At 49.8% G+C, this 17,248-nt stretch overlaps 1 protein-coding gene across 8 annotated transcripts in view; it reads left to right on the forward strand.

The window, feature by feature from the left end:
* SHROOM3 (shroom family member 3) overlaps window positions 1-17,248 on the forward strand; it is a 186,382-nt gene that overhangs the window by 143,911 nt on the left and 25,223 nt on the right. For all 8 annotated transcript variants that reach the window (XM_047719598.1, XM_047719593.1, XM_047719597.1 and 5 more), the window contains exons 3-4: window positions 5,099-5,230; window positions 11,398-14,593. In XM_047719598.1, coding sequence (XP_047575554.1) covers window positions 5,172-5,230; window positions 11,398-14,593 — 3,255 coding nt within the window. In that variant the 5' untranslated portion in view covers window positions 5,099-5,171. The remainder of the gene's footprint in view (window positions 1-5,098; window positions 5,231-11,397; window positions 14,594-17,248) is intronic.

The following is a 17,248-nucleotide window of genomic DNA, read 5'->3' on the forward strand; positions in this document are numbered from 1 at the left end:
ATTTTATCATCATCCTAGCTACACAATCCTTCCCCCTTGGCTATCCTCTCTCTCTTTTTTTTTAAATATTTTATTTATTTATTTTGACAGAGAGATCACAAGTAGGCAGAGAGGCAGGCAGAGAGAGAGAGAGAGAGAGAGAGAGGGAAGCAGGCTCCCTGCCAAGCAGAGAGCCCAATGTGGGGCTCGATCCCAGGATCCTGGGATCATGACCTGAGCCAAAGGCAGAAACTTTAACTCACTGAGCCACCCAGGCACCCCGGCTATCCTCTATTCTACACCATCTACATTCAAATACTTGCAGCTGGACATTCCTTTAAGTTCACTGCCCACAGCCTGAGTGCCAGGCCCTCATTACCTCTTACCCTGGCCAGTAGAAGAGCCTCCAATCTCATCTCTCTCGAATTCATTCTCCTTGTTATTGACGATATCTTACTGATACCCATATTTAAGCATGCCCCTCTCTGGCTAAGGTTATTTGGTGTCTTCCAAATCCACAGGATACTGTCCAAACCCTTTAAAGAGGTCTCTAATGAGGTCTATCCTCCTATCTCTTCACCTTTATCTACTACTCTTCCCTTACCCATCTCCTCCCCAGGTCCTCTGAGTTGTTTTACAACGTGCTTGCACGTTTCCATGCATTTGTCACACTATGTCTTCTAGCTGGATGGCCTTCCCTTCACTTTCCCAAACTCTTCCATCTGGAAAATCTTTCATGATATAGGTAAAAGTGCAGCTTTCTTGACCTTACCCCTTAGTGAGTCCCTCCTCTGTGTTCACCAAGCATCTCGTACAGGTCTATGGAACCCATCTCATCACAGTGAACTTGGTTGTCCTCCTCGATATTGTGAATTATTTGGGTCTAGTGACACCTTGTTCTTTGTATCCCCAGTGCCAGCATAGTGACTAGGATATAGAAAGTCTCCCTTTCTATGGGAGATGGATGCCCCCTGAATGAATGGTAAAGAAACCATGGAGGCATCTGGATAGATGACATTTTTTAAAAAAGCTTCGTGATTGTCTTCAAAGCACAAAGAAAAATTTTCTTCACTTCAAACAGCTCCACATGTCTTCGTTGTTCTATGCAGAGCCCCTTGGACACCTGGGAGTATGATTCAGAGCTTCTGCAAGATGTCCGATCCTTCCTGAAGTGGGGTACCAACTGACACATGCAGTCTGGGCAGCTGTACTGTGCTTCCGGGCACCCCCCCCCTTCTCTTTCCTGGGAGGTTTCAGACTAGAGCTTCTCTGGAACCGCTGAAATGATCAGTAAACAGTAGCTCATACCTCATCTCCTTGACCAGAATAGGGATCTTCTGTGGAGTCTGTGGACTTTACTGGGGTCTGTCCATTCCTCTTAGGTAGGAAAGACTTGTCAGCAGCCAGCCTTTATAGGTAGGCACAGTCAGAGAGAGCTGGTGGATGAAGCTGCTGGAGAGCCCATTCCCAGCATTACCACACTCAGGCCAAGTTCAGTTTTCAAGTACACCCACTGGTTTCTCACAGCCCATCCCTAGTCAGAGGGCTAGCTGGCATCTTACTCTGAGAGGGGTCCTGCCAACGCCTCCCATTGAGGTAACCAGAACACGAGAAAGGAAGATGACAGTTTTTTTTCTCCTTACGCATTTTGGACCCATTTGGATCATTTGGACCCATATGAAGCGTCTCTAGATGCCTCATGCAAAAGCGACTTTATATGTTTTCATGAAGTTCTGTATGGTTATTCAGCAGCATCTATTGAGTATCTGAAGTCCTAGGTAACTGGGTTTGAATCCTGGCCATGGGACTCAGGGCGGTGTGATTTGTGTCAGCCTCTGAGGGGCTTGGGGCACCAGAAAGAATTTCTAATCCCTGGATGGACCTGGAAGATAAAGCAGGAATCTGTCAGTGAGGAACTGGAGTTCAAGGGAGGTGTCCTGGCTTCAAGGAATTAGCTGAGGAACCTAGTTTCAGGTGGGCTGCATGTCCAAGGTCAGAGTGAGGCTAGAGGCAGGAATGCCGCGCCGTGGACACTGAGCCATTAACCGGGGGCTCCCTGGTGGCCTATCTGAGAAGAGGACAGGTTCAGCTTTGGGCCAATATTGAACCCAGATACATGGGTTACTTGGGACATGTTATGGGGATTAGAGAAGTATGGGGACAAGGAGCCAGACAAATCGTAATGTTTTGCCTTTCACTCTTGGTTTCTTGTGTTTGCACTCTATTTCATCTTTTTAGCCCAAGGCTGTGCTACTACTTTCTTTCTTTCCTAGCTTCCAGGTGGACAAGGTCTAGTCCATCTTGGCGCATGTTTACCTCTCTGACTAGAGGTCATAGCCCCTGCCCTGGCAGGTCCTGACCTTACCAATGTGACCAGGGTCTTTCATGCTGTGAGCACAGTAACCCCCGCTGTAATTATCTACTCTCAGAACTTTACTGGGGAGCTCAGAGGTGGGTGACTCGTTGCCATCAATAGTTCCTGTCCATTCTGCTCACCTCTGCCATCCACTCCCAGCTTCTCTCTCCCCTTTCCTGTCCTGCATGGTTGATCTCTCTGGCGGGCTTGTCTCCCTACCCTCTAGTCTTCACCAATTCTTTAATAATGAATGACTGATGAGAATCATACTTAACATTTATTGAGCTCTACTATGTGCTGGGTATATCAGCTCATTTTTAATCTTACAAAAACCCTACAAATAGGTTCTATAATAATCTGCCTTTTTCAGATGAGGAAGCTCAGAATGGTTAAGAAACTTACCACCGGTTTTTAGCTTTTGGATTTTAGGTATCAGGATTAGAATCCAGGTTTGTCTGAGAGCAGAGCTGATAACCTTTAGCAACATTTTGGCTCTCTGTATCCCCAGCATTTTATAAAGAGATATTTCAGTTTTTCTCATTTTTCTTGGCCTCTAGCAACACAGATATTAGTATCTGACTACAGCTTCCTTCATTTCAAGAAGCATTTACTGATAGTTAAAAATCTTGTGTGTCTGTATTATCCCTTGCTTTGCATAGATCATTTTCCTATCACCCCAACCTCTCTTCAGAAAAAAATACACGTATTTGGGGAAATGATTATCTCTCTTGGCAAGTCCTCCATACTCTTACAGATTTTTAAAGTTGCTTCAGATTAAAATGAGGTTAATACAACCTCTTTGATTAATGTCTTTATCTTTTATAAAGATTTACTTCTCCTCCCTAAGAAGTAACTTACACGGGGTCATAGAGCAAGTTAGTAAAGTCAGGGTGAGAACCCATGTCTGACACATGGGCTAGTATTATTCTGAAATACTTAACACTTGAAATTTTACTGGTATCAGGGAAATTTATGTAACATAAGCTAATAAATTTTTTTCATGGAAAAGAAATCGGTGGGTGTACTTACAGCTTTGCCATCGGTGTATCAAAGTGGATTCCTAGATACTATACATGTGTTAGTAAACTGTAGAAATTTCCCCTAGTCTTAGAGTTCAGAAGTTTTCAGCACGCAATTCCTAATAGCTCACCTCACCTTTTTTGCCAGAAATAAGTCACGGTCACTCTCTCCAGACTCAGACCTTCTATAGTAGTGGAATCCTTCTCGCCAAATTTATTCTTCAGCAGTGCAGTTGAAGGACACCCACTTTTCCCCTTTGGCTTTGTCAACGCTTTGTGTTAAAAGGGCAGGATATTTAAAAGTTGAAGTCACTGACTTGCAAAATGAAAAACGATTTCAAAAGTATGTTGCTGTTTATACCACCTCACTTAGAGCAGTGTTAACACTGAGGTAGCTGCTGCTTTTTATGTAGTTCTTACCCAGAAATTAAAAGAATATAATTGACCCAGCATCAGGATATGACGGAGGACTTCAAAATCCCCAGAAAGCTTTTTTTACGTATATCCACACACAGTCTCTTGGGAGGTGGGAAGGAATTATTGTTCCCATTTTTATATATGGATAAACAGAGGCAACTGTGGCATAAAATGTCACCATGTAGGTAATCTAGGTGAAGGATAGGTGGGAATTTTTTTTCCCAGTTTTATTGGGATATAAAAGAAAGAACAATGTGTAAATTTAATGTGAAAGAACAATGTGTAAATTTAAGGCATACAATATATAGATTTGTTACATTTATAAATGGCAAAATGATTCCTTCCAAAGTATGAGCGACCACGTCCCTCTTGTCACATGGTTATTCTTTCTTGTGGCACAAACATGTGAGCTCTACTCTCTTGGCAACACTCAGGCGTATGACACAGTATCATTAGTCATAATCTCATGCTGTCCATTGGACCCCCATCTTATAAATCTTGTAACTTGAAGTTTGGAGTCTTTTACCAAATCTCCCACTGCCCAGCCCCTGGTCACCAAGCTGTAGTCTATCATTCTGAGTTTGTCTTCTTTATTTTAGATCCCACACAGAAGTGAGATCATAGGATATTTATCTTTCCCTGTCTGCCTAAGTCACTTAGCATTATACCCTCAGCGTCCATCTCCAAGTGGTTGCAAATGGCAGGATCTCCTTTTTTGTCGTGGCTGAATAATAGTCGTGTGTGTGTGTGTGTGTGTGTGTGTGTGTGCGCGCGCGCACACCACATCTTCTTTGTCCGTTCCTCCGTTGATAGACATTTAGGTTGTTTCCAGATCTTGGCTCTTGTGAGTAATGCTGCAGTGAACATGGGAGAGCAGATATATCTACCAGAGCCCGATTCAATTTCTCTGGATATATACCCAGTAGTGGGGGTGCTGGATCATATGGTAGTTCTATTTTTAATTTTTTAAAGGAACTTTCATACGGTTTCCCGTAGTGACTGTACCAATTCGCATTCACACCAAGAGTGCACTAGGGTTTATGTAGGAATTCTTTATACTAAGTTTGCAATATTTTTATGGAAGTCTGAAATGATATCAAAATGAAAATAAGAATATTAATAAAGCAGAGAATAGCAATGATTAGTAAAAGAAATAGGCAGTAAGATCTGCTTTCCAATATTTAATTCCAATAATTAATAATTAATTAATTATTTTTGATCTCTGAGGATACAGCCGTCTCTGCTTTTAAATCTATAAATCCCATCAGTGAAGAAACTGTCTGAGAACACTCTAATGTTGAACGGTCCCTCTCCCGTTTCTCCGCAGGCGTAGTGACCCTGCAGGCCGACCTCACTCTTGGCATTTAACCAAATTTGGCGAGAACCAGCCAGATGCCAGCATGATGCAGATAACCCCGGGCACGATTGGCACTCCTTGGCCCCAGAGATACCATTCCAGGTAAGTGGCCCCAGCTGGGACTTGGGGCTTTTCTTCTTTCTGAGGTCTTGTTCCCAAAAAAGGACATTTTCTTCTGTTTCGAGAATGTTTTCTTACACTCACCTCGATTCCTAAGCCTCTCCACCCACCTCCTTCCTCATCCTCTTAAAACTCCTACTGTATACCAGTATCTTCATATCCTGCTCTAGACCGGCACAAAGGGAGGCCATCTGAGTCAAGTTCAGGGTCTGCCCGTTCTCAGACGTTTCTCAGTTACACATGGGAACACTACTAGAAAAGCTGACGAGTTTTTCCCCTCGGGGCTTACTGTCCTTCTTGGCCAACTATGTATCTGCTTTTTATGGGATCATCTTATTTGCGTATTTGGATTCCCCACTTGTTTTTACCCTTCTGCTAGGCCGGTCCCCCAACTTAGCTCCAACCCCGAATTCACACAGTTGGGCCTTCTCAGTGTGCAGTTATCTCATATGGTAGGACACGCCTCCATCTACACCTGTAAAACAGATCCAGTCGTCTTAACCCCATTGTACAGAACAGGAAATCGAAGCTTGGAGAGACTAATTTGTCCAAGGTCACACAACCGATCAGGACCTGAGTCCAGACTCAAGTCCAAGTCAGGGGTCAGAGCCATGGCATATAACTAACTACTAGTTATACTTCCTCTGTTTCCCTGTTTTATCAGTCAAGGTTCAGTCAGAAAAAGGCAAGGCCACCGCCAGTGTCCTGGGAAAAGGGACTGATAGTCATAATCAGACCTGACACTGCTGAGTGGCACTAGGGAGACGGAAGCCAAACTTGACTACTAGACATATGAAAGTACTCAGTCAGGACCCCCTACATTTACTATAAATTCAGAATCTATGTGAGTTAGAATCCACTTTCTGATGCTAGGCAGTTAGACCGTGTTGCTTCGGGCTTTTTGGAAGTGCTTATAGAACGGTGATGGCAGGGAGTGCAGTGCCAAGGGGATATGGGTCCTGCATGCAAATGAGAAGCAAGTGCTGATGGGTCAGGTGGGGGAGGGGCAGGACTTCTGGAAGGATTACTTAACTAACAGATGGTGCCTCCACATCTGGCAAGGCCAGGATTCAGAACACTTAACACTCACGTCCAGTCAAATCAAGGGCCAATTCCTAGACTTGTCACTGATGGACGTGGCTCCCGACATATCGGGATAGGCTTCAGGCCACCGAAAGAATTTCCTGGTGACCCTCCTTGTTCCAGACTCCCCTCTCCCTTGCCCGTATCCCTTCTAAGAACACTGAAAGGATGTATTCTCGCCATCTGAGCTCAGAGAACAGGCCCCCCAGCCGGGTGCCCCCTATACCCAGGCACAGCGCTTTTGCTCTCTGGGCCTTTGGAAGGTGAGATGTAACTCGTGGTGCGAAGGGAAGAAAGCACAGTGAGAAGGCACTTGGGCTTGGATCCCAACTTCACCACCTGCTAGATGGGCTTGATCAAGTCATTTCACCTCTTTGATCTTGTTTCTCTTGCCTGTAGGATGAAATTAATAGTATGTATCCTATTGGGTCATAGTGAGGATTAAGCAAAACATGTAACACATTTAGTGCGGTTCCTGGAACTTAATAAGCACTCAGTAATTCCGACAATTACAATAATCAGGCTGAAGACTTACAGAGGCACAGTGAAACCTGAGAGTAAATTCCAAGGCTAACGGAATAAACCAGCATGCACAGAAAATGCCATTGTGTATTCGCAGACCTAAAGAGTGGGACCCTGTAGACCCTCCCAACGCCTCGCCTTCCCGGGAGGCCCCAAATCTGGCCATACTGTAACCTGAAACACACGAGCAGAGTTAGGACGACTACAGTCAGTGCTCAGAAAAGCTGCCTACGGTGTGAGCTCTGAGAGAGTTGGGCCCCGGAAGTGTGGGGCTCTGAAGGCTGCGTGTCTACACCTCCCGTGTCCTCCTCCCCGTCCCAACCTCCGCGTGGGTTTAGGCAGCAGGGTCCATCACTGTGCCTTCTAATGCGAGCTTCGGGACAGACCTCCTGACCGTCTGCACAAAGGAGTGTGGGGTACGAGGACAGAGGTGAGCTCGCGTTACCCACAGCTCTACAGACCTGGGGATGCTCTTCTTCTCCAGCACAGGTCACGCTGCAGTCTGTTCGGGCCACAGCTCTGGCGTGCGGTGCTGGCAGACGCCTCACCCCAATCTGTGCTCTGCTCAGAGGGCCTGGCGTTGGCGGCTGTTGGTGGAGACGCACTCCAGGCGCCTTTCCAAGGAGTGCAGTGACATCCAGCGGTGTGGTGTGCCAAATCAGCTGGCTGGCATCCGTCTGACGCCTTCCTTTAGCTCTAGAAGCCCAGTCTCCGCTCTGAGCTTATGGATCTGTTTCTCACCGAGAAGCAGGAGCATCAGGGAGCTTAGGGGAGAGGGAAGCACAAGACAAGGGACTTTAACTGCCTGCAAGCTGGCTTAGGTCTGGATTTCACTGAACCTGTATTTCAGCGGCTTGCTGTCAGACCCGGCTCACGATCGCTTCGCCGTCCTGCAGAACTCTCACACAGCGGTCCTCGGTATTAAAGTCCTTCAGACGAAATCTGGAAAAGCCAAGTGATCCACGCCCCTCCAGGGAGGCCGAAATAACAGTATCAAAATGCTGAAGAATCAGTACTGCCTCTCGGGTGATTTCTGGCTACTGGGGGTATAATGCTGAACAAGACATAAAAAGCCCCATACCCTGTAATATTTGCTGACCACGGTCTGTTCCACACATTAATCATCCACTAGATGCTCCTTGGAAAAAAGTTCCTGGGACCAAATTAATTTAGAATACACTATTTTCCTTTTGGAACATCACATGAACAATAGTTTATTAAAGACTCAGAAGTCTTATAGCAAATAGAATTCATTCATTTAGCCCGGCATTTTCCAAACATCGGATCATCTCAGGAATTCACGTTCTAGGAGTGCACTTTAGAAAATGTTTTCATACACTTGTTTTGTGCTCTTTGCTGAGTTTTAAGTATTTAGAAAACACACATAAACACACAAAAGAAAGAGTCATATTACAAGAATCTTAAGTAATATTATTAAGAATTTGTGGATCGACCACAGAAGTAACAGCTTGTCATATCTGCTGCAGCTCTTAAGCGTTACAGACACAACTGAAGTCTCTCATATAATGAAAGGGATGGCGGGTGATGGCAGTAGTGGTGAGTGTTGTGGAGGAAAGAAGCAGAGTAACGAGGGGCAAGGATGGTGGGGGGCTCTTTAGAAGCTCCTCCGTTCCAGGAAGTCTCCCAAGCAGAGACTTGAGCAAAGTAGAAGTGAACCGGGTAAAGAGCATACCATGTGGTGGCAACAGTGAGTGCAAAGGCCCCGAGACACTGGAAAATCTTTCATGGGTTTGTCACAGGAAGGAGGCCATTATACTGGAGGGCAGTGAGCTGGAGGAGACCAGGAGAAGTGAGGCTGGTAGCTGGCCAGACCACGATCAGGAGCCCGTCACACTTTCCTTGATAGTAAGGCCATCTCTGTGTGGGCTGGGACTGTCGCAGGGACCGAAGACCACATCCCGAGTTCTTCTTCCTCCTTCATTCCAAGTGCCATCTTGGAAGCAGGAGTGGCAAAGATAATCAAAATGGCGACTTCCAGAACTCTGTGGAGGGTGATGTCAGCACCCCGCTCAGTCCTACTCCTCACTCAGGTCAGGAGCGGGGATCCCAAGGGACAGAGCCTACCTCGAATACCATTCTCCCATGGTACGTTCCACCTGAGGATCGGTGGGTTCGTTTTCCTTTAGCCACAGGATGGAACCCGCGGAACCCTTGTTCTGCCTAAAGACGTTCCACCAGTGAGTTCGTATTTCTAGAATCATCTACATTTGGGGATGTTAGCGCATCCCACTCAGTAGTGAGTTTCAGTTACTCTGTTTATTCGCTTTGACTTTTTCTGTCCCTAAGTAGATTTGACTTATCCTTTCCAGTGAACCATTCTGCTCAAATTCTCAACCGTTGGGAGGGGGTTAAGGAGTGCCTACCGCCGGCATGTAGCTGGCGAGCAGAACAGCCATGATGGGATACACGTCTTCCATTTCCACTGGAAGCATCTGAATCTTCTGTTAGAGGAGATAATGAGAAGTGTAAGTGGGTTGTACAAGATTATCCTCACTGAGCTGTCATGTACATTTTTAACACAGTCTCTTCATTTGAAGGGGGACTGGGAAGGGAGGAGGAAGGGGGTAGAATCTGGCAGTGACATATGCCACACCATTGAGTGCCAGGACTACTGTGTCTAATGTGGCTGCTCCTTCCTTTCTCCTTTGAATTTTCACCTGTCCCTCCCGAAGCAGGATGCTCCATTCAGTAAATGGACGTCGTCTAAAAAAAAAAAAAAAAGAAGAAGAAGAAGAAGAATTACATTCTTGAGATGAATTGCTGAAAATGTAGTCTTCCTTGAATTCCAGTGCCAGTTTTGAGTTAGAATATGGTCCTTCCAGTCTCCTGTCATAGACCCTGGATTTAGGCCAACCATAAATCATTATCCTATACTTAGCCAATAAGGTACCATATAAACTTAAATAAGGTCTAGAAATATAATAATAGCCATGTGAGTTTTAATAGTGTCTAAATGCCTTTTCATTTAAAAATACGAAAACTTGGGCGCTTGGGTGGCTCAGTGGGTTAATAAGCCTCTGCCTTTGGCTCAGGTCACGATCCCAGGGTCCTGGGATTGAGCCCTGCATTGGGCTCTCTGCTCGGTAGGGAGGCTGCTTCCTCCTCTCTCACTGCCTGCCCCTCTGCCTACTTGTGATCTCTGTCTGTCAAATAAATTAAACATATATATATATATATATATATATATATATATTTAAAATAAAATAAAATACTCCTTTAAAAAATAAAAATTAAAAGAAATACAAAAACTTAGCAAAAAGTTTTAGTGTTTACCCTTTTGTAGAGAATGCTGAGTCACAAACCTTTGAACAGGTTTGAGATTGTTTGATTTTGAACCACTTGTTCCTTTCTGTACGCCCTCACTCACCCCACATGCTGGGTGAAATATGTTTTAACATTTGTAATTGAAGATAATTATAAGTAATTTTGTTTTGAGGCAACTCTCTGGGGGTATGCCGTGTCAAGACTGAGTCATTCCCCTTCCCCTAGCAGGCTCTGAAAATCACGTAGAAGACTGTGTAAAGGAGAAGGTCTTACCTTTCTAAGTGTTTGTTTTTTTTTTTAAGATTTTACTTATTTATTTGACAGAGATCACAAGTAGGCAGAGAGAGAGAGAGAGAGGGAGAGAGGAGGAGGAAGCAGGCTCCCAGCAGAGCAGAGAGCCCGATGTGGAGCTCAATCCTAGGACCCTGGGATCATGACCTGAGCCGAAGGCAGAGGCTTTAACCCACTGAGCCACCCGGGTGCCTTTTTTTTTTTTTTTTTAAGATTTTATTTATTTATTTGTCAAAGTGTTTGAAGGAGGCTTTGCTTAGGCTTTGGGAAGTCATCCAAAGGTGATGGGACTCCTGTAATTAAGACTTTCTTATAAAGCTTCCCCCTCCTGTTAGCCTTCTCTGACTTTGTCATTTCTCTGAATTTCTCTCATTCAGCTTTGTGTTTCGCTTTCTCACTGTAAACAAATTGTCTCTAGTAGTTGAGATTCCAGGAAGATTGCCAGGTTATAGCCCTTCAATTCCATAAAAAGGAAAGATACTAACTAAAAACATACACACGTGCACAGGGTTCATGTGCCTGGTCTCTTACCAAGGTCTTCCTATTCTTCCCTCAAATAGCCCTAAGAGACACAAAACGGCGGCCTCTCTCACTCCTCCTCTTCCTCTCTTTCCTCCTCCACCTCCCATTTCTTGGCACACACGGAATGTCACTGGTGGCATGTAGCAAATCACATCAATGTGTTGCCTGTACCCAAAGGCCACGCGGCTCCCTCTGTGCCCCCCGCCCCGCCCCCTGCAAGCCGGGGTGATTAATTCGAGGCATGTAGGTTACAGTGTTGAGCAATTACTCCAAGTGACCACACACACGCAGGCCAAGCAAGGCCCAAATATGGCCCTTTTCACCCACCCTTCCGAAACCCAAACATCTTGCCCAAGAGTACATTTATAAGCTGGGTCCTGTGCTTGTGCGCCTCCCAGATGGTAACAGGTCAGCGGTGCTGACTGCTCTGTGTCCCTTTCTTCCAGCTCTTCTACCAGTGACCTCTCCAACTTTGACCATGCTTACCTGAGGCCAAGCCCTGAGCACTGCAGCTCCCAGGGGAGCATGGAGAGCCTGGAGCCCGGCGGGGGCTACCCACCCTGCCACCTTCTTTCCCCTGCCAAGTCCACCAGCAGCATCGACCAGCTCGGCCACCTCCACAGCAAGAGAGACTCGGCGTACAGCTCCTTCTCCACCAGTTCGAGCCTCCTGGAGTACCCGCCCGCTGGCCTCCCTAGCCGGGATAGGTCGGGCTCCGTGGACGCCACTGCGGCTCGCGGTGGCCTCCTGGAAGGGATGCGGCAGGCAGACATTCGCTATGTCAAGACGGTCTACGACCCCCGGAGGGGGGTGTCAGCTGAGTACGAGGTGAACTCTTCAGCCCTGCTTCTCCAAGGTAGGGAGGCGCGGGCATCTGCGGACGGTCGGGGCTGTGATAAATGGCATCACGTTCCCCGGGGCAAGGGAGCGGCCCCCCCATCCTGGAGCCAGCTGTGCCCCAGTGCCCCGGAGACGGGCACCACCAACCTGCCTCCTAAGGTGGGCGCACCCCTGCCCCCGGCTCGCAGCGACAGTTACGCAGCCTTTCGGCAGCGAGAACGGCCCAGCTCTTGGTCCAGCCTTGATCAGAAGCGGTTCTGCCGGCCCCAGGCAAGCCCCGCGGTGCCCCCGAAGTCCCCCTTCCTGGAGGAGCAGCTGCGTCCCGTGCCAGAGGGGAGTCCAGAGAGCAGCCCCCCTGCGCAGCCCAAGCACAGTTACGCCCCGAAGGCACAGCCCGGCCAGCCTCTGCTGCCCACCGGCGTCTACCCCGTGCCTTCTCTGGAGCCACACTTCGCCCAGGTGCCACGGCCCTCGGCCAGCGGCGGTGGCTCCCTCTACCCGGCGCTGGCCAAGGAGAACGGGTGCGCGGCTCCTCCTGGGGCCTGCGACAGGATGGCCCCCCTCGACCAGAACGGGAACCATGATGCGTCTAACAGGCCAGGGTTTGCCTTCTACCAGCCTCTAGAACACAATTTCGTGCCCCCAGTAGAGAGGAGACCTGAAACTTCCACCAAATATGTCCCCTACAAAGTCCACTTTCCTTCAGTACCTGAAAACGAGGAGGAGGTCACCCCGGAGAGGCCAGTCACTCCTCTCGGAGGTGACAGCCCGCATCCCGGCGAGAGAAGGAGTGCTCACAGCAGCAAACCATCTTCTAATTTCCACAGCCTCAGATGCCCTCAGGCCTGGCATGTGGGTGAAGACCAGAGACCTGCCCGGCCCCCAGAGCTCTGGGAGGCTGATCTCCATGAAGACCACAGCGCCAGCCAGCCGCGGGGGCTGGAGAGGGACAGCCTCGGTCCGAGCCCATCCAGCAACTTTGGCAGGACCCAGTCAGCCTTTTCCTCTCTCCAGAACATTCCTGAGAGTCTAAGAAGGCAAAGCAGCTTGGAGCTAGGAGGAGGAGCCCGGGACGGCTACCTGGAGGGCTGGTTTACCTCTGTAGTCAACAGCAAGGCAGAAGACTCCGGAAGGAGAGCTGTTCCTGAGCACAGGAGCCATCTGGACAGGCCCGTGTCCTACCCGAGGCCCGAGACCAGACCCAGTGCGGTGGCCTCTTTCCCCGGTGCAGGCCCAGGCCCGAGGTGTGAGGACCCCCCGCCCCACCTGCAGCCGTGCGGTCTGGGCAGGCGGCTCAGCTCCGGGGGCACCTGCGCCCCGCTGGGCTCTCAGCACGGGAGACCCCCCTTCTCGGTGCTCGAGAAGGTTTCCCAGATCGAGCAGCGCGAGCACAGTGGCCCGAGAGCCCCCAGCGTGAGCGGCTCTAGCTACGGCCACAGCAAGACGCTCGCGACTCCGAATACTTTTGGGCATGACTTTGAGGAGACGAAAGGCCGTGTCCGTCTGTCTGACTCCGCCGACCCCACGGGCAACGGGGAGCAGCACTCCAGACCCCACGAGCCGAAGCCGGGCGAGGCCTCTGGGCAGCCGCACGGGCAGCCGCGGCGGAGGGGCGCGGAGGGCGGCCGGGGGCCCCGGCCCGCAGGCGGCGAGCCCCCACGCCGGGACCCCGCCCTGCCCCGCAGCCAGAGCACCTGTCAGCTTCGCAGCGAGGCGGGGAGGGAGCCCGGCTGGCGCGACCCGAGGCCCGGCAGCCCCGAGTGGCCGGCGCCGGACGCCCCCTTCAGCCGCGCCTACCGGAACAGCATCAAGGACGCGCAGTGCCGGGTCCTGGGGGCCACCTCGTTCCGGCGCCGCGACCTCGAGCTGGGGACCCCCGCCGCGTCGAGACCCTGGCGCCCGCGGCCTGCCTCGGCGCACGTGGGGCTGCGGAGCCCGGAGGCGGCGGCCTCCCCGCACACCCCTCGGGAGCGGCACAGCGTGACCCCGGCCGAGGGCGACCCCGCCCGCCCCGCCGCCCCCGCCGCCCCCGCCGCCCCCGCCGCCCGGAGGGGGCCGCGCCGGCGCCTGACCCCGGAGCAGAAGAAGCGCTCCTACTCCGAGCCCGAGAAGATGAACGAGGTGGGCGTCGCGGAGGAGGCGGCGCCGGCGCGGCTGAGCCCTCGGCGGCCCGGGCTGCGCCTCCCCGAGAGCTCCGTGGCCGACCGGCGCCGCGTGTTCGAGCGCGACGGCAGGGCCTGCTCCACGCTCTGCCTGTCCGGCCCCGAGCTGAAGCAGTTCCAGCAGAGCGCCCTGGCCGACTACGTGCAGCGCAAGACCGGCCAGCGGCCCCCCTGCGCCGCGGGCTGCGGCCTCCAGGAGCCGGGGCCGCCGTGGGAGCGCACCCAGGGCGCCCACGCGCAGCCCGGCCTCGCCCCGGCCGCCAGCCTCTGCTCGCTGCGGGAGCCCGCGCCGCAGCCCCGCAGGGAGGCCGGCCCCCTGCCGGCCACGGAGCGGGGGGCCGAGGGGGACACCTCGCGGGCCCCCCGAGACCGCAGCGGCTCCTTCGCTGGGGGCCGCCTCCCGGGGGAGCGGCGACGTGAGGACCAAGCCCCGAGGGAGCAGCTCGGCGAAGCGAGTCACTATGGACAGAAGGGCGCCCAGAGGGTGGACAGGACCCCTGGGGAGCCCTTCTTTTGGGGAGCCGCGGCCAAGAGGGCTGGGAAGTCCATGTCTGCGGAGGACCTGCTGGAGCGCTCCGACAGCCTGGCGGTGCCCGTCCACGTGAGATCGCGGTCCTCTCCCACCACGGACCAGCGCCAGGTACGTGCGTCCTCCGAGGGCCTCCCCTCTCCCCCCACCTCTCCCCGCTTTAACCTTCTGGCCACAGACAAAAGGGTAGCATTTGTTTCCTTGGAGTGATGTCTTTCTTCATGCCCTGATACCCTTAGGGAGATACAGACCCGAAGATACATAGAGTCATAAAGTAATCTTGTATAGATCCACGTATCTTACATAGAGACACACATACATATAGAAGCCCGTGTGTGTACGCGTGTACACTTCATATCAGGGACTTACCCGCCTCTCAGTGCAAGAATGCATGGTTAGGAAAATTAGGGAATACCTTTTTTGCTGGTTCGGTTTTTTTACATTCATGGAATAGACACGGCATCTCAATATTTTAAAGATTTTAGCTTTGCATCCTCTGTTTCCAGGTTTTGCATTTGCAAAACATGAATTATTGACTCTAATAGTTACTGGCTGCGGAACCCCTGGCCGGCAGCTCAGTCTGCTTCACGTCTGTTATCTGACTAACCCTCACAATGTCAGGTCGTCTGTTGCCCCCATTAAACCTGGGTCTCCCCAACTCCCATCTGAATTCTTGGAGTAACCATTTTGGTGAGCTAGGAGAATCACAGACTTTCAAATTCTTACATAAAAGGATTTTCTAATAAAGATTTTGAACTATTCGAAGATTATGGGGTGCTTTCCGCTGGAGAGTTCAGCAAAGCTAGCAGTAGAACCTGAGCACTCTCAGGACTCGAGTAATCGCCCTAATTCGTAGTCCCTCCTCGCTGCAAGTGCACTGCAGATCACGGGAGCTGTAAGGTTCCCTTCCCACCTCGGAAGGTATTAGGAATCCACATCCAGGTTGGCGCAGAGACCACACTCCACTGTCGCGTCTCCCATTCTGTTTCCCCCAGCAGAGCAATCGGTCATTTAGCAAGCATATGTAGAGCGTGTGTTGTATGAAAAGCCCTGTCCTGCACAGCTGGGGGAACCACAGAAGGAAGTAAGGCTCACGCCTTTCTGGGGTCCACAACCGAGGGAGGAAGATGAGGAACTTCTATATAAATGACTCAGGACCAGCGAGTACTTTGGAGCAATGATAGATAATGCACTCTGGGAGGGGAGAGGGATTAATTCTAACTGAGGGGAACTAAGGGCTTCTCTTGAAGGAGATGGTATTTGAACTAGGCTGTGAAGGATGGGCAGGATGTGGACACAAGATTGGGGGTTGTGTGTGGGAGGCATTAGTTGGTAGAAACAGCTTCCAAGAAGGAAAGATTCAGACGTTACTGCCTGAGACCTTTTTTGCTGTGCTGCTTCTGAAACAAAATACGGTGCCCATCTAGATATGTTCTGTTCCAAAATACCAGAAATATTTTCTCCCCAGTATAAATGCACAAAAAACTGTATGGAAGCCATCTTCCATAAGCTTTCATTAACCATTTTGCTCCCCTGAGAAGGATGCACAAAGCTAATTTCTGCTCCGCATCCCACCACCTAAAATACCAAACACCCATGTCAGTTAGTTTGATGGCACTTCGGTAGTATAACAACCCAAACATTTTCTCAATTTTTCTTCCCATGTTCTCTAAAGAAAATAGAAATGTTTAGGTGGAAGTGAAATCATTTTTTGCTATTTATTTCTTACTCTATTTCACTATCTCCCTTGGGAAATTAGTTGGATGGCTGTGACTGTTCCTCCGCTTTCTTCCCAAATATGTCTCAAGTCTGGTAAACTAGGAAATAATGCCAAAACATAGGTGGTGTAGAGAAATGATGAAATTCCTCCAACTCCCAGCTGAATGTGTCCTTTGAAAAACTTTTCTAGAGAAGTACAGAACCTTATCTACGTTCTCTTCAATAAAGAGAGTACGATATTAAATGCTTAATTTGGGGTCTCTGAAGCCAGAAGGGGAAAATATTTCAAAATGAAATACTTGACCACTGCTGCTTTGCTTCTACAAACTCTGAAAACAGATGACCAGCCCCCAGATTGTAATTGTGCCAGGACTGGGCCCTTGAGTTTCCTTCTCCCACTCTCCCACCCAGCAACCAGACTTTGCCTGCCCCGAGACCTGGGCCACGGCAAGGTCTTCTCCTTGCCTCTGCATACAGCCATCTTCTACAGCCATCCTATTTGTAGAACTAGTTAAAAATAATAATAAAACGGGGCACCTGGGTGGCTCAGTGGGTTAAGCCTCTGCCTTCAGCTCGGGTCATGATCTCGAGGTCCTGGGATCGAGCCCCGCATCGGGCTCTCTACTTAGCAGGGAGCCTGCTCCCCGCTCTCTCTCTGCCTGCCTCTCCTGCCTGCTTGTGATCTCTGTCAAATAAATAAAATATTAAAAAAGAAAAAAATAATAATAAAACAAAACTAGGCTCTACACAATTACTGTGGATATTATTTCAGGATATTGTTTTTCTATGTGCATGAATTCAAAACTTTACCATTATTATTAAGCTTTAATGAAGGTCGTCAATAAGAATTTGTCTCACCCCAGCTTTAGAGAACTCTGCAGAAACTGTCTGCCTACTAAGTTAAAGCCAAAATATGGAGCCTTTTTTGGGGGCTGGCTCATTCCATGGCACAAATGCCCGTCGCTCCTGCTAGCCAGATGCTATTAGAGCAGGATGTATAAGCTTTTGACGAAGATTCTGTTCCTTTTCAGAAGTCCATTAATGAGA

The sequence above is a fragment of the Lutra lutra genome, chromosome 2, assembly GCF_902655055.1.
Source record: "Lutra lutra chromosome 2, mLutLut1.2, whole genome shotgun sequence".
NCBI classification, from domain to species: Eukaryota; Metazoa; Chordata; class Mammalia; order Carnivora; family Mustelidae; genus Lutra; species Lutra lutra.